Raw genomic sequence first — 18,204 nt, forward strand, 5'->3', positions numbered from 1 at the left:
TCACTCATGTATTTTATATATACAGCAGAATAAGGAATCTGACCCTATTACAAATGGTTGTGAGCCACCATGTGGTTGTTGGGTATTGAACTCAGGAACTCTGGAAGAACTGTCAATGCTCTTAACCACTGAGCCATCTCTCCAGCCGCCAAAAGTCTTCTATCTTTATAATAACTCTGTGCTGTATTCTCAAGAAATCTTTAAAAAAATTTTTTTAATAAAAAGAAAATGTGGTACATTTATACAATGGAGTATTATTCAGCTGCAAAAAAACAATGACATCATGAAATTTGCAGGCAAATGGATGGAACTAGAAGAAAATTATTCTGAGTGAGGTAACCCAGACTCACAACACAGTATGTACTCATTCATAAGTGGATACTAGGTGTAAGCAAAAAAAAAAAAGCTATAACCAGACTACAGTCCATATAGCTCCAGAGAAGCTAGGTAACAAGGAGGACCCTAAGATGGACAAATGGATCACCCTGGGAAGGGGAAATAGATGAGATCTCCTGTGTAAACTGGGGGCCAGGGGGTGGGGGGAGGGCAGTAGAGGGGAGGGGATGGAGAATGAGAACATGAGGGAACAGGATGGTCAAGCTGGGGGAGGGATGAAGTGGGAGAACAATGCAAGAAATACCATGATAGAGGGAGTCACCTAATGCAAGGGAAATTCCCAGGAATCCACAAGGATGACCCCAGCTAAGACTCCTAGCAATAGTGGAGAGGATACCTGAACTGGCCTTCTCTGTAATCAGATTGGTGACTACACTAATTGTCATCATAGAGACTTCATCCTAACTAATGGAAGCAGATGTAGAGATCCACAGCCAAGCACTGGGCCAAGCTTTGGGAGTCTAGTCAGAGAGAGGGAAGAAGGATTATATGAGCAAGGGGGGAGTCAAGGTCATGATGGGGAAACCTACAGAGACAACTGAACCAAGCTCATGGAAACTCTCGAACTCTAGACCGACAGCTGTGGAGCCTGCATGGTACCAATCTAGGCCTTCTGCATGTGGGAGACAGTTGTGTAGCTTGGTCTATATGAAGAGCCCCTGGCAGTGGGATCAGGATCCATCCCGGTGCATGAACTGGCTTTGTGGAGCCCATTCCCTATGGTGGGATGCCTTGTTCAGCCTTGATGCGGTGGGGAGGGGCTGCTCAACTTAATGTACCACTTTGTTGACTCCCCATGGGAGGCCTTCCTTCCCCTTTTGGAGGAGTGGTGGGGGTGCGTTGTGGGAGGAGGGGTGGGAGGGGGGAACTGAGGTTGGTATGTAAAATGAAAAAATTTTAAAGAAGGATTTGTTTATTATATATACAAGTTTTCTACCTGCATGTATCCCTGCAGGCCAGAAGAGGGCACCAGGTTTCATTACAGATGGTTGTGAGCCACCATGTGGGTGCTGGGAATTGAACTCAGGATCTCTGGAAGAGCAGCCAGTGCTCTTAACCTCTAAGCCATCCCACTAGCCCCCTTTAAGACTATTGTATAAACACTCATTAGGTGTGGTTTGACACTCATCCAGAGTTCTCTCCTCCCTAATGTCTCCACATCTGTCAACCATCTCGATTCAGCCCTTACCTCCACATATCAACTACTGAATAACAGTGCCTGCTGGCTGCTTGCAAGAATGTTGGTTGGTTTTCACTCCCAGGTCAAACTAACATCGCCAATTGTGGCCTTGCCCACTGGTCTATTAAATATCAATATCATCCCTTACCTCTCCCACATCCTTCTCTTTTGTATTGCAGGCTGCTTTAGCTCCTCAGGAACACACTTTATAGGCACACTGGATTCCTCAGACTGCAATAATACCCTAACCCCCACCCACTATGTCCAAACATTCACATCTTGATTCTCTACAACACTCAAGTTTACCACTGCCTACCCGCTGAGTGATCTGGGACTTGGTGCTCTGGTGTCCTTTTTTCCAAAACTAGGGGTGGTACCTGGTGAAGAATGCTTACCAGTTCCCATCACAATGGTTATAGCAGTATGGCATGACAAATGAGCGATTTAGGTCCTACCCTTTCTTGCAGCCCTGAGTATAACTGCTGGGGTGGCAGGACTGACGACTTCCGTAGTTACTGACCATCAGTTTTCCTCTCAGTTCACCCAGGAACTCCAACCCTTATCCTCCAGGGTCAAAAACACTCACTGGCCTCCAGAGTGCTACAAAATCGGCGAGAATAAGATTTACTAACGACATAGAGAGGTGGTCTTTGTTACTTCCTCAGAGAGGAATGCTGCTTCTATGTCAAGCAGTCAGGTATAGTGAAAGACAAGACTGGACAACTTCAGATGGATCTCCAAAAAATGCAAGAAACAGCTTGATACCTCTGGCCAGTGCTACAAAAAAACTTCTTGTCTAGACTTCTTCAACAACAGATCCAAAAACTTTCTAACCATACTTTTAACCAGTTGCTATTACAGGATTACTGGTCTGTAGCGATGGAGCCAGAGGCCTGTTAACTCCCAATTATACCCCAATGGTGAAGGTCAAGCTGGCCCCAAGGACTTAGACACTAATGATAATGTCTCCCCTATTCCCCAACCCATGAATATTATCAATAGTAAACAAAAAAAGAGGGGGAAATGTAATCCCCTCTATGTGTGAGTGGACAGGCCTGCTCCAGACTGCTCCAACAGCCATAAAGGCCATTTTGGGCCCCTTGACATACAGATGGCTAAGTTCTGTCCTACAGATAACAAAGATCAAGATCAGGCCAGAAAATCCCACCATTCCCTGAGCTTGCCCCAAGATCAGGCTACAAAATGCCACCAATACCAGGCCACCCTCAAAAGCTCTCCCTGTCCCCAACCCAAATCCTATAGAAAGCCTGCCTCCTGCTCACTTCTCTCCAGGGCAGAGGCATGCACCTTCTTGTGTCTTTCCTAATAAATCTCTTGTGTGAGGTTTGTTGGGCAGTGTGACTTTATGGTATTCCTGGCTCCTGACCGCAAGGATACCTTTCCCTTATGAGCTGTAACACACTAGAAATCAACCCTAGGGCCTTGTACATGCCAGTCTGTCCCCCGAGTTACATCCCCAGCCCTTGAATCGTGTGAACTTTCTAGAACTAGACATCAATAAGAAACAAAACCCCTAGGCAGGCATGGTGTTCCACACCTTTAATCCCAGCACTTAGGAGTCAGAGGCAGGTGGATCTCTGTGAGTTAGAGGCCAGCCTGGTCAACAGAGTAAGTTCCAGGATAGCCAGGGCTATACACAAAAACCCTGTCTCAAAAAACCAAAAAGAAAAAAAAAAAAGGAAAAAGAAACAAAACCTCCAAAGATAAATGACAGATTAAACAGAAAACAGAATGGGTGACGATCAGAAAACACTGGATGAATCTTCCAGAATAAAACAGAGACAAAACTGAGAGGTGCAGGCTGTAGCTTAGCAGCAGACCGTCGTGGAGTCACACAAGGTCCTGCTTTGTCAACACTGCAGCGAACAAAGCCCTCCTAGAGCATGAAGAGAACACTGAACACAGTGGTTAGAAAAGTGTGTTGCTCAAGTTCCAGTTGCTTTTGGGATACTATCTTACAAGGACTCCAACGTACAGTATGGCTCATTAAGGAAGGGAATGGCTCAGAGTTGCCTTTAGCCCACTGGCTGTGGGTAAGATAGGACCTCTGTTGGTCATTTCTGTATCGAACACACAGATTGCAAGCCCAGTGCCACTCTGAGATCTTTGGCAGCAATTAACCATGCAGCTCACACAAGATTGAGCCGGTATGATAATGAGTATTCAGAGACGGGTAATGCCTGGGGGGCACTCACCAACCTAAGACAGAGCACCTGTGTGGCCTGGGCAGGCGTCTCCATGACGGGGTAAGGTAACCTGCTGACGTCCCATGCAACCCAAGTCAGAAGCTCATTTTTTAATATAAGGGGACCTGCAGGGTCCTAGCCCCCATTTTGGGTAACTGTTGCCTTGCTTGCAGACCTTGACCTTGATATCCTCCCAATGCTAATTCCCTGCCAGGTTCCACCCTCCTGAATGCTTAGGGGAAGTTCCTTGTCTGTGTATCCTGAATAATGGGCGTTAACAGCTTAGATGCAAGATTGTAAAACATCAGTAGTGAACTTCTGTCCTCCGGGGTCCTCCCACTGTGCTGTAAGCCTGTATTTAACCTCCCATTGTGCTGTAAGCCTGTATTTAACCTTTAAGAAATGACATTCGACATTTAAAATAAAAAAAAAAATATATTGAATGAATACTGCGAATGTAATCTATGAATACCACAAATGTGATTAATATCATGAGTGTAAGTAATGAATATCTTGAGTGTAATTTAAAAAATAAAAATAAAAATAAATTAAAAAAAAAAAAAAGCGTGTTGCTGTGGGAGAACACTTGCCTAGCATGCATGACAGTCTGGGCTCCATTCCATCCAGCACACAAGGAAACCATCAATAGGGCCAGCTCCACCTGAAATCTTCCTGGTTACTTTCAAGTGTTTTGGTCTAGTCTGTATTGCCTTGAGTGTTTACTGCATACTACCTGAGGTCTTTTCAGACATGACTGCAGTCTGTGACTTCCATGGTGGAACTGTGTTTCCCTTTCTTTTATTGACTTTACTGTAAGTTGTTAACGAAAGTTTACATCCCTTGAACTTTTTTTTTTTGGTTTTGATTTGAGACAGGGTCATGCTATTTAGCACATGCTACCCTCAAAATTCACATACCCCCTGCCCTCAGTTCTCCCAAGAGCATAATTACAGGTACAAGCTACCCTGCCCATTTTCTTTGAACTTAATTTTTTTTTTTAATTGTTGCTAAAACAGAACGTTTCTATGCAAAGTTGGCAAGATTTCTTCTGTGGGCATAAAGTGGGAAAGACTGACTTCTGGTTATTGTAGCATCATGATGCCGCTGCAAGGGCCATAGACTTCCAGATCTGCAAACAATTTGGGGAAATGTGCTAGATCAGTGGTTCTTAACCTGTGGGATGCAAGCCCTTTGGGGGTGTGTGTGTGTGTCACTGATCCTTTCACAGCTTCACATATCAGATATCCTACATATCAGATACTTACATTACGATTCATAACAGTAGCAAACTTACAATTATGAAGTAGCAACAAATAATTTTATGGTTGGGGTCAGAGCATGAGAAAGGCTGAGAACCAGCTCGGCTGTCTGTCATGATGTCTACCTGTGAAAATGTAACACCACAGGTCTGTAGTGCATGGGTGTACTGGAGTCATCTGGAGAGCCCCACGCTATTGTCTGTTGGCCCTCACTGAAGGTCTGCATCCTTCCTAAATATGTATGGCCCATGGCCAGTGACAATTCTCCATTTAGAGGAGAATTAGAATTGTCTCTTAATTACTTATAATTACTGTGTGTGTATAATGTGTGTGAGAGAGCATGTGTGGCTCATGTCATGCACCCGGAGGTCAGAGAACTTTATGTAGTCAGTTTTCTCCTTCATCTTAACATGGATTCCGGGAGTAAAAATCAAATTGTCAGGCTTCATGTCAAACACTTTATTTACCCACGGGGCCATTTCACTCACTAAGGAGTTCATTTCTTTTCTCTCTCTTTTTTTGTTTTTTTTGTTTTTTTTTTTGTTTTTCGAGACAGGGTTTCTCTGTGTAGCTTTGCGCCTTTCCTGGAACTCACTCTGTAGCCTAGGCTGGCCTCGAACTCACAGAGATCCACCTGCCTCTGCCTCCCGAGGGCTGGGATTAAAGGCATTTGCCACCACCGCCCGGCTCTCATTTGTTTTTATTTTTTAATATTCGATTATTTATTTAATTTTGTATGTGTATACAACTGATACATGTAGAAGCCCATGGAGCCCAGAAGAGGGCACTAGATACATGGAACTGGAATTACAGGTGGGTGCTGAGAATGCAACCTGGGTGCTCTGGAACAGCAGCCACTGCTCTAAGCCACCTTTCCAGCCCCCTATTTATTTTTTGAGATAGTAATTCATATAGCCCAATCTGATCTTGGACTTGGTACATTGCCTAGGCTGGTCTCAAATTCCTGATTCCCTCCCCACCCCCTCTTCTACGCCTGAAGTGGTAGGATTATAAGCATACACCACTACATCCAGCCCATTTATATCTTTGTATCCCTTTCCCTTTATTCTAAATAAACCTACGTTATGGGGAAAAAATCCATTCAACTTTGAAATATCTTACATGCAAGAATTAGCTACAATTTGGGAAAGCAGGACCTATAGACAATTTACAATAGAATTATAAAAACAAAACAAAACTGAATGTGCTTATGAACTAAGACTTGGGACATAGACCTTCTCCCACACATAGATACCAATTAGAAATACTACATTCAGCCTGGCTGTGGTGGTGCACGCCTTTAATCCCAGCAATCAGGAGGCAGAGGCACGTGTATCTCTGAGTTCAAGGCTAGCCTGGTCTACAGAATGAGTTCCAAGACAGCTAGATCTATTACCCAGAGAAACCCTGCCTTCAAAAAACCAAAAATAAATCAATAAAAACTACATCCACCTCCCCGCCCAACACAACACCATTCCCTGTTGTAGCAAATCTGTGGCATTACTGTATCCTTGTGTTCTGCTGTTTTACTGAGGTCCTGTGTCAAGGACAGAAAACAGTAAATGGCCCTGTGGTTCCACGCTTCTTCTCAAGTCTCAACAGAAATTAGTTAAGTTAAATGAAGGTCAAGGGTGCTTTTTCAGGTCCTCTCAGGAGCTGGCAAAGTCTTGGAACTTTTTTTGTGGAATCACAACTTGCTCATTTTTTGGAAGCCCAGAGGTCAGAATTCTGGCCACTGGTATTTCCTGAGGCTACATCCCAACATCACTGCAGAAGGCTAGCTCCCATGAGTTCTAGGCTACACAGTGGACATTCTGGGAAACAGGCTGATACAGGTGGACTATCAGAGATGGTACAGATCTGAGCTGGAATCCACCTCCAACACTCAGATGATGGTATCATCCCCACAAGTTGTTGTTGGGGATCTGGTTAAGTGACACCAAATAATGTCATTAATGGTGCTGGAGCAGAACCCTCACAACATGCATATACATTTCCAGCTGGAGCCAGAGCCACTGCATGACACCCTTGTTTGTTGCCTAGGATATATTGGCCGTAAACACATTATATAGCTATTAATGTAGGATGCCAGGTGCTGGCAAGTGGAGTCACAGGTCGAGGTCCATACAGTGGATCCACGGTCTTCAAGGAGACCCAGTTGTCCTTTTCCTGGTAGAGCTTTACCGTGTTATCAAAGCTGGCAGAGGTTGAACCTCCTCACTTGGATATCTGACTATCCTGTGGATGGGGCTGAGGACACTGACACATTTCATACACATCCTCTTCATTCATTTCCAGATTCAAATGTGCTTAGCTGTGGGTAGCCCAGAGTTGCCAGTACGGTCCAAGCCACTGGACCTCCTTTTCATGACCATCAGCAGTTTAGAGCACTGATTTGCTGGAGCAGAGGGCCCAGGTTTGTTTCCCAGAACCTACATGATAATGTACAACCAGACATAAGTCCAGTTCTAGGGCACCCAACACTCCCTTATGACCTCTTCGGATACCAGGCATGCATATATACACAGATATATGTAGGCAAAACATTCATACATGTAAATAAATCTTTAAAAAACATGATCATGCAGTCATACTGCTCTGCCAAACGCCAAGTGGTAAACCAAGAGCCAGCAGACCTAGTAATCACCACAGGGGTCAGAGTCCTTCCACGCAGAGCTGCAGGAAAGGACAGACTTGCAGACCTTGCGGTCACCCTCGGTGACTCAGATGCAGATTCCATGGTTGCCAGTGTGTGGTCCCAGCTGCCCAGGTCTAGATGTGCTGGGCTGCAGCTTGGGTGCTCCAAGGAGCTCCTCATCACTCAGCAGGTGCCAGGTGAGGAGGTGGCTGTGCACTGTTCTGTCAGGACTCAAGGAAAAGGCACTAACCAAACAACCTGGGACTGCTGTAAACTAGAACCTCAGCTTAGGGTTGCCAGCCCTTCCTGGTAGCAGGGATCTAGGCTGCCAATCCATAAAAATGGTTGACTCCTCAAAGTTCTTCCCCTTTCACTCACTGCCAGGGTTTGGAGAGGGTAATGGCCTTTTCTGTTGTCCTGGTTACTGGGGAAGGAAAAACATATGTGTTCATCTGGTTCACACCTACTTTTTTTCTTTTCTTTTTTGAGAGAGGGTCTCACTATTTAGTCCTAGAACTCACTATGTAGACCAGGCTGGCCTTCACTCAGAGATCGAACCAACACTGCTGGGATTAAAGCATGTGCTACCATGCCCAACTACATGTATTTATTTTATGTTTAATTTTTTTTATGCAGCTTGGTTTTCATTTCTTTCACACAACCTCTTCTGCTGGCTTAGCAATAATTAGCTCTCTCCATGTAAGCTTTGGGGTACAGGGACCTCAAGTGATACATCTAATCTATCAGTTCTTCCACTGTTATTGAGAATGGCACACATTACTTCCTCTCTTATTTGAGCTAGGCTCCCACTACTTCGCCCAAGCTGGCCTTCAACTCCTGAACTGAAACAACCCACCTGTCTTAGCTTCCAGAGTAGGACAGACTAGAACCATGTGTCACTGTACTTAGCTAACACTTGGTTTCACTAAAGTGGTAACTTGTGTGTGCATGTCTGTGTAAATGTATGTGGACAACATGCATGCAGAAGCCTGAGGAGGTCAGAAGAGGCATGCAACCCCTGAAATTGGAGTTACAGATGGCTGTGAGCTACCGTATGGGTGCTAGGAACTGAACTTGGGTCCTCTGCAAGAGCAGTAAGTGCTGTTAACTGCTGAGCAATGTCACCAGCCCCAATAAACAGAGAGGAACCCTGAGATATATATATATATATATATATATATATGTCACGATGCTATTGTGGAGGATAGAGACCATGGAGAGTTGGTTCTCTCTTTCTCTTAAAGACTTACTTATTTGGTTTTTCAGGACAGGGTTTCTCTGTGTAGCCCTGGCTGTCCTGGAACTAGCTCTGTAGACCAGACCTGTATCTGCCTCCCAAGTGCTGAGACTAAAGGCATGTGCTATCAACCACCTAGCCTTATTTATTTTTATTTGATGTGTGTGAGAAAGGACTCAAAAAGGCCAGGAAAAGCACTAGATCTCCTGGAAGTGGAGTCACAGACAAGTTGTGAGCTACAATGTGGGTGCTGGGAAACAAACCTGGGTCCTCTGCAAGAGCAACAACTGCTTTTAACCAGAGCCATCTCTCCAGCCCCAGGAAAGAGGTCGGGAAGCGGGTTCTCCTCTCCCTTCCCCCCCACCCCCTGTTTTTCAAGACAGAGTTTCTCAGTGTAGTTTTGATGCCTTTCCTAGAACTCAAAATGTAGACCAGACAGGCCTAGAACTCACAAGGGATCCAACTGCCCCTGCCTCCTGAGTTCTGGGATTAAAGGCATGTATCACTAAACTCAGCTCTTACATCTCTTCTGTGATGCAGGGGCTCCCTTACCTTTTCTATGCTAAATCAGCAAGGTGGCAGATTATCCCATCTCTGCTCCCATCTTGCAGTAGGAGTGCTAAACTTACAGACCTGGGCCTCGTTCTCTTTAAAACACACACACACACACACACACACACACACACACACACACACACACACACACAAACACGTTCTAAGGATTGAATAGAAATTGTAAACTTGTAAAGCAAGCTTTTTCCCCATGGGTGGGCCACATGGCTTCTCCTGCTTTTTGAGACGGGTCTCAACTGTGTAACCCAAGCTTGCCTACAATTCACTATCCTGCCACAGCTTCCTGAGTGCTGGGATCACAAACCTGTACCACCACTACCTGCTTTAATACTTTCTTTTGTTTTATTGAGATAGGGCCTCATGTAACCCAGGCTGATCCAAATTTCCTATGTAGCATAGGTTGACTTTTTCTGATCCTCCTGCCTCTACCTCCTAAGTGCCAGGGTTACAGGTGTGTGTCACCAAGCTTGGCTCCAGAGCTTCTTTATTTTTATGCAGTATACTTTTCAGCCTTTTATTTTATGAATTTATTTTATTTACAAATTTCTATATAGTTAGCCCATTCCAACCTGAAATTTCCTATGGTTTCTTTAACTGTTCTTAGATTTCTTTGCTCACACTAAAACCTGATTAGTAGAGAATATGTTTGGGATAAAGACATACAGATACAACTTGATTATTCTTAAAATGGCTACCATCCCAATAGCAATGAACTTAAGAGCCCTGCTCTCCACCACCAATCTGAAAAGACATCTTCACTGAATACTAAATCTCCCTATGTAATGCTACTCATTTTCAGATTTTCTGTTGTTTTAGCAATTTATGATTTATGTTCTGGCTAATTTTTGAGACATAATATTTTAAATCTGAGATTAGTATTCTTATTTTATTCCTTTTAAAATTTCCTTTTAGTTATATGTGGTGGCACATGCCTTTAATCCCAGCACTTGGGAGGCAGAGGCAGGTGGATTTCTGTGAGTTCGAGGCCAGTGTGGTCTACACAGGGAGTTCCAGGACAGCCAGGGCTACAAAGAGAAACCTTGTCTCAAAAACCAAAACAAACTCTTTTCTTTGTTATTACTATTTTATCTTTTATTCAAGCACTGCATCAGAACACATACATTCTCAATTATTCAAATCTTTTTAATAATTTTGTTTTGAAGATTATTTATTTTATTTTATGTGTGTATTTTGTCTGCATGCATGTATCTGCATGTATATACACCACATGGTGCCTAGTGCCTAGGGCAGACAGAAGAAAGTGTCAGGTCCCCTGGAAGAGGAGTTAAAATTTGTGAGCTACCATTTTGGTGATAGGACTTGAACTTGGGGCCTCTGAAAGAACAGCCTGTGCTCTTAACTGCTGGGTCATCTCTCCAGCCCTCTTCAAATCTTTTTTATTTATTTATTTTATTATACTTTCAAAAGACTTTAATTGTATGTGTGTATATATGTTTGTTTATGAGTGTACATCTCCACAGAAGCCAGAAGAGGGTGTCAGGTCTCCTGGAGTTGGAGCCATAGTTGGTTGTGACTCACTTCACATGGGTCCTAACAACCAAACTCTGCAAGATCAGTAACATAACTAACCTCTGAGGCATTGCAACCCCGCCCTCATTAAAAACAAATACCTCTTGGGAAGAAAATGTGTCAATGCTTTACTGTAACCTGAAGTGTGTGCTCCTTATCAAAATATTTTGCCTTAGTTTAAAATTTGAATGTCAGGATTTGCTTTGTGGTACTGGACTCCTGGGCTGTTTAAGCATTTCTTCTGTACACCAACACAAGCTCAGCTCAGTCAGAAGGTGCTTCTCATCTGTTCTGCCATGAGTCCATTAGTGACACATAAATATGGGGATGTTTGGAAGTCATCTCTATACCTTAGTTCTCCATGTGGCCAGAGCATAGTCCTTTAGTGACATACTAACCCTAGCCTGCAGAGAAGGTCCTCCAGATCTCAGAGGCACCCCGTCTAGAGTTTTCAGACACCAGATCTTATATCACAGCTACAGCCTAACTCCCTCTGTGGGTTGCCTGTCAGCCATGTATTATTACATGTGGTCCAAAATATGGTACTTTCCTATTTGCCTGCCATGGCCTCTGTGATCCAGCCACCCAATGGGCTATAGCCACAGCTTCTTCAACACAGTCTCAACATCAACCGTGGGGAACTAGCGATCCTTCCAAGTATGTCCTGCCTTTGTTCCTCTTCCTCAGTATGAGTAGACCCTTTAGAACTCTCATTACGCTTACGAGCCTATTATAGTTTGAAATTTTACATTAAGTGAAGATACCATGTGGTTTCTATACTCTGACTGAACCCAAACCAATACACGATACGAAGGTAAAAACCTGAAGAGCTAAATCAAGTTGCTGCCTAACACCTATAGAGTGGAGTGATCTTTGCACCTTTGCCCAGGGACTTTCCACATATATAATAGAAGACGGCTTTGGAGCAATCAATGTCTCAATCTTTAATTTATACAATTGACACACATATGAGAAATGTCCATAAAGTCTTTTAAATCCTACTTCAATGCATTAATTAAATCACTGATTTTGCTAAGCCTTCTTTCTAATTAATGAAGCCATTTTAAACATGCCATTGATTTGTCTTTCTTCATTTTACACACAGGTCCAAGAACAAAGAATGATGATGTTACCAATCAATCTTGAGGAAAAAAGAACAGAACTGGAGGGGCTGGTGAGATGGTTCATCGGTTTACAGGGCGCCTGCCCCTCAATCTTGAGGAGCGGAGTGGGGATCCTAGCAGCCATGTAAGGGACTAAGTGCTGCCCCTGAAGACAGGTGGGGCTGGGGCTGGCTTCATGAGTCCCAGCTTGAAGAAGAGACCCTGTCCCAAATGAGAAAAGCAGAGAATGACAGGACACCCCATGCCTTCATCTGGTCTCCATGCACACATCCTCACCTCTCAGGTGTCCATACACCTACAAAGACACACACACACACACACACACAGACACACAGACACACACACACACACACAGATAGACAAGACACACACAGATGGGTTGACTGACTGACAGACAGATATAGATAGGTAAGACACACACAACTAGGTAGACAGATAAAACGAACAAAAACAAAGCTGGAGCTTTTGCTTTGTGGTATAATACTTGCCTAGCATATGTAAGTCCCTGGCCTCCATCCCCAGCAAGGCAAAAGAAAGAAACAAAACAAAAACAAAGCTGAAGGCATTACAATATCTAACTTTTAAATTCTATTTATTTATTCATTTCTTTCCTTTTTCTTTTGGTTTCTCAGGACGTGTCACTTTGTAGTTCTGTCTGGTCTTGAACTCACTATGTAGGCCATGTTGGCCTCGAACTCAGACATCCACCTGTCTTTGCCTCTGCTAGGATTAAGTGTATGCGACCCAACATGCCTGGTTTTACAATACTCAACTTTAAGACACAATGCTAAGTCCAGGCATGCTAGTGCATGCTTCTAATCACAGCTGAAGCAGGATTGCTCCCGCATTCGAGGCCAGGTTAGAATATGAGTTTTAGGCCGACTGGAACTACATGGCAAGACACTGTCTCAGAAACAACCAACCAAACAAACCTAAGAAACAGAACAAGTCTGGAGTAACAAAACAGCATGGTACTGGTATAAAAACAAAACAGAAATAAATGCACACCCTATTAGAGTCAAATGATTTTCAGCAGTTGACAGGGGCACATAATAGTGTAGAAAGGAAAGTATTTTTAAGTAGTACCGGGAAAACTGACTCCATGTGTAAAAAAGGAAAACAAGTCTTTCATTATATGTAACACTCAACTCAAAATCGATTGAGACTCTAAACACTTTTCCTGGCATGTACAAGGCTCTGGGTTCCATTCCTGGAACCACAACAGAAAAGGTAAAACAAAACAGCACAGAAAAAAAAGAAAGAAAGAAAAGAAAAAAAAAAGAAATAAAGAAAGAAAGGAAAGAAAGAAAGAAAGAAAAAGAAAGGAAGGAAGGAAGGAAGGAAGGAAGGAAGGAAGGAAGGAAGGAAGGAAGGAAGGAAGAAAGAAAGAAAGAAAGAAAGAAAGAAAGAAAGAAAGAAAGAAAGAAAGAAAGAAAGAAAGAAAGAAAGAAAGAAAGAAAGAAAACTGTAACTAGGAAACTGTAAGAAAATATTGCTGGGTGGTGGTGGCGGCGGCGGCGGCGGCGGTGGCCCATGCCTTTACTTTAATCCCAGCACTCGGGAGGCAGAGCCAGGTGGATCTCTGTGAGTTTGAGGCCAGCCTGGGCTACAGAGAGAGATCCAGGACAGCCAGGGCTACACAGAGAAACCCTCTCTTGAAAAACCAAAAAAGAAAAAAGAAAAAAAGAAGAAAGTCTTAGGGAAATGTCTCATGACAATGAACCAGCCAAGGATTTTTTTTTTTATGATCCCAGACATGCAAGTAACGGAAGTACAAATGAACAACGTGATCGCACAAAACTCAACTGCTCCGTGCAACAAAGAAGCAACAGAACAAAGAGACAATCTGAAGAACAGTCTTTTAAAGACAGGGTCTGACTGTGTAGCTCTGGTTGTCCCTTAACTCAGTCTGTAGATCAGTCTGGCCTTGAACTCACAGAGATCACCTGCCTTTGCCTCACAAATGCTCAGATTAAAGTCAAACACCACCACTTCCCAGCTGAAAAATACAGTTTTTAATAAATTCTAGGGATATGATGCCCTCTTCTAACCTCCATGGACTCCAGGCATGCATGTGGTGCAAACAAGTAGATTAATTAAATTATTCATTACATTAAAAAAAAATATCTAGCTGGGTGGTGGTGGCGCACTTCTTTAATCCCAGCACTCGGGAGGCAGAGCCAGGCAGATCTCTGTGAGTTCCAGGCCAGCCTGGACTACCAAGTGAGTTCCAGGAAAGGCACAAAGTTACACAGAGAAACCCTGTCTCGAAAAAAAAAAATCTAGAAAAATTGTTTTAAAATACTTAAGACAATCCAGGTAGTGGTGGCACACTTTTAATCCCAGCACTCAGAAGGCAGAGGTAGACGGATCTCTTAAGTTTGAGGCCAGCCTGGTCTACATAGTGAGACTGTCTCAAAAAACCAAATAAATAAATGCAAGATACTACATAGCTTGATATGCATATGAGCCCATCTATACTACTTTGGTCATGACCAAACTGACTCAAATTAGAAGTCTATCTAGTTTCTAGGTTAGGAAAAGCCCTTTGGCAATATGGACCACAGTTTTAAATGTATAAGGCTACTTTGAGGACAAGGTGCTCTATAAGAAAGAGATCCTATCTCAGGGACGGAGTGCTGGCTCAGTGGTTAAAAGCACTGGCTGCTCTTTCATAGGTCCTGAGCTAATTCCCAGCAACCACAAAGTGGTTCACAACCATCTATAGTAAGATCTGGTGCCCTCTTCTGGCATAAAGTTGTACATGCAGACAGAGCACTCATATACATAAAATAAATAAGTCTTAAAATAGAAATTCCATCTCAAAACCCAAAAGAATCTTTTTTTTCTCAAACATTTGATTTATTCATTTTATTTTTTGTATGAGTGTTCTGCCAGAATGTTTGTATGTGCACATGTGCCTGTTTGGTGCTCCCAGACGCTAAACCATGGCATCAAGACCTCTGTAACCACCATGTGGGAGCTGGGAAACAAAACCGGCCATCTGCAAGAGCAGCAAGTGCTCTCGGCCACGCCATCTCTCTAGCACCACCCAAAGAATCTTAAGACAAAAATTTATTAAAAACTGTATTTTTCAGCTGCGAAGTGGTGGTGTTTGACTTTAATCTCAGCACTTGTGAGGCAAAGGCAGGTGATCCCTGTGAGTTCAAGGCCAGACTGATCTACAGACTGAGTTAAGGGACAACCAGAGCTACACAGTCAGACCCTGTCTTTAAAAGACTGTGGCTTATAAGTTTTGGTTTTACTCAATGAAACATTTCACTATTAGGATAAGAATTTGTACTGTATCAAGCTGATAATAGGAAGGAAAGAAGGAAGGAAGGAAGGGAGGGAGGGAGGGAGGGAGGGAGGGAGGGAAAGAGAAAGAGAGAGAGAGAAGGAAGAAGGAAGGAAGAAAAGAAGGAAGGAAGGAAAAACAAATAAACAAACAAACAAACCTGTACTTTTCAGCTGGTCCTGATAGCATAGGTCTGGAATCCCAGTTATTCTAGAAGACTGAGGCAGGAGAATCCTAAGGTTAAGGCCTGTTCAGGCTACAGGAGTTAAAGGCACTAAGAGAGATCCTGCCTAAACAAATGAGAACTCAAAAACAAAACAAAAAGACTAGAGATAGGTGTGAGAAATCCCCTTACAAGCTGCTGAGCAGGAGAGGTCAAGAAACTCCCAAAACATTATAGGTACTGCCACTGCCCTCGTTTGCTTCCCAGAGGTTGAACTTAAGGCTCTATTAGTGAAGACACCATGCACTTCAGACATAGAACTCAGAGGATCCAAGTTGGATGTGACCTGAAAGGTCCCTGAGGACTAGCTTTCATAGTACCACAAGGCGCTATGCAAGCTTCCAAGGGAAGGAAGCAACCAAGAGTCCTAGCCAACTGCCTATGGTCTACACCAACTTCCAGTCTGGCAAGATAGCCCGAAGGTGCAGTAGTGGCACTCGTATCTTGGTGGTAATCGACAGTTAACCAACAGCTCTCTAATTGAACTTAAAGTCTGCTCAAGAAGAGGGAAATCCTACTTGGTACTCAAAACCTACCTAACTTCCCAGGCTAGTAAGGTTATGAATCTTAGAGGAGAATCCTCTGCCACTTTACTAAACCAGCATAACTCTTAAATAACTCTAAATACTACCCTTATATCCACAGGTAAGTGTAGCTCTTACTCCTCATCAAAGAAACTTCTCTTTGCAACAGACAGACCACTACAGAAAAACATAGCCAGTTAAAATGCATAAAACTGATGCTGGAGTGCCAAACCCCAATGCATACATCTACAACACAACTCCTGCACCTAAGCCTCAGGGAGCATTGTGAAAGAGGGGGCAGAAATATTTTGAGAGCCAGAGGATTTGTGAATTTGCTGTTAATGACAGGTACACAGAGGCTTATTCAAGAAAACAGTGTAATTTTTCCACATTTAGAGAGACATTCAAATGCAAGATGCATTTAGAACCCCAAGTAAACACAACCAGAGAAGAACCTCTCAGCAATACATTATTATATTAATACATCATAGTCAAGGTGTCAAAAATATAAAGCCACGGGGCAGGAGAGATTGCTCAGTGGTTAAAAGCACTGGCTGCTCGTGCACAGGACCAAGGTGATTCCCAGCATCAATATGGTGTCTCACAAGCATCTGTAACTCTAGTCTCAAGAGATCCTACATCCTCTTCTGGCCTCAATGGGCAACAGGCACACACATAGTACACACACACATGAAGACAAAACATTCATACAAATAAAACAAAGGTGGCACGCGCCTTTAATCCCAGAACTTAGGAGGCAGAGGCAGGTGGACCTCTGTGTGTTCAATGCCTGCCTGGTCTACAGAGTGAACTGAAGGACAGCCAGAGCCACACAGAGAAACCCTGTCTTGAAAAATTAAAAAGGTGGAAATGCACAGGAGGATACGAGGAAGACAATTGAGACATTTGGACCGTCTGCTGGTCCAAAGTCCTATAAGCAAAGAACTCATAGCCATTTTTGACACCATGACGACATTCAAGACCTACTGGGATTCTACCTGGCTCATAGCAGCCAAATATCTATTCCTTCCAGACTGCCAAGGATAGGAGATTTGTAGAAAAGGGATCACCACCATATGAGATCAATAACTGTCCTAAATATCCACAGAACCAACCTGAGCCACTTTGTCCCAGAACAGCAAAGATGGTTGGCAGGATATGCCTAATAGATTTGGGTACCCAGATAATTTGCCTATACCTCTCCTGAATGGCGTTAGTGGTTTCCAGTGTCCTTGTTCAACTTGGCTGGGGCCACTAGCTAGCCAGCTGCAACTGCAAAATTCAAACTATAAAAGAACTCAGAAATCAGAAGAATCGCCAAGGAAAGGGCATGGGAGGAAAGGATTTCTCAAAGACCCAGATAAGAAATGTGATGATGGTAGATAGGAGGTGAGGGAATGGTATTATTTATTACCGTAAAAAGTGTGAGTGGCAGCCAAGCAGAAGAGAACACTAAGATCACATCTCCTGGAGCATCTACATGAGAAAACACTCTATGCCAATACAAAATATGCTGCCATGCATGCAGGTGACAGAGCCTGGTTTCACTGCCCACTACAGAAAAAACCAACTGGGAAAAAAAAATCACCCACAGGAGACAGAGACATGGGGAGGCAGATGGACAGTGCAGAAAGTGAGGGACGAAATTAAACACAGTAAAGGCTAGAGATGGCTCATCAGAAGCACTTGCTGCTCTTCCAGAAGACAAAGGTCAGTTCCCAAGACCCATGTCTGTACTACAGCTCCGGTGGGATCAGAAACCTCTTGCTTTTGTAGGTACTTGCACCCATATGTGTACACACACACACTTAAAAATAATAGATCTTCAAAAACCTTTATGCACTGCTGGTCAAAGTGCCAATTTCTGTAGCCAGCATGAAAATCTGTGTGGAGGTTTTCCAAAACACTGAAATAGAAATGCCATATGGCAGGGCTGGAGGGATGGCTCAGCAGCGAAGAGCACTGGCTGCTCTTCCAGAGGACCCGGGTTTAATTCCCAGTACCCATATGAAAGC

The 18,204-nt window shown here is 43.5% G+C and overlaps 1 protein-coding gene across 5 annotated transcripts in view; it reads right to left on the reverse strand.

The window, feature by feature from the left end:
- The window catches only part of Prr14l (proline rich 14 like), a 74,192-nt gene that overhangs the window by 13,722 nt on the left and 42,266 nt on the right, over positions 1-18,204 (reverse strand). The window contains exon 9 of one of the 5 annotated variants that reach the window (XM_028870720.2): positions 10,935-12,654. The exons of the other annotated variants lie outside the window; for them this stretch is intronic. Coding sequence (XP_028726553.1) covers positions 12,633-12,654 — 22 coding nt within the window. The 3' untranslated portion in view covers positions 10,935-12,632. Of the gene's footprint in view, positions 1-10,934; positions 12,655-18,204 lie in introns of those variants that run through there. 5 annotated transcript variants of the gene reach the window in all.

This window comes from Peromyscus leucopus, chromosome 7 (assembly GCF_004664715.2).
Source record: "Peromyscus leucopus breed LL Stock chromosome 7, UCI_PerLeu_2.1, whole genome shotgun sequence".
In the NCBI taxonomy this organism is placed as follows: Eukaryota; Metazoa; Chordata; class Mammalia; order Rodentia; family Cricetidae; genus Peromyscus; species Peromyscus leucopus.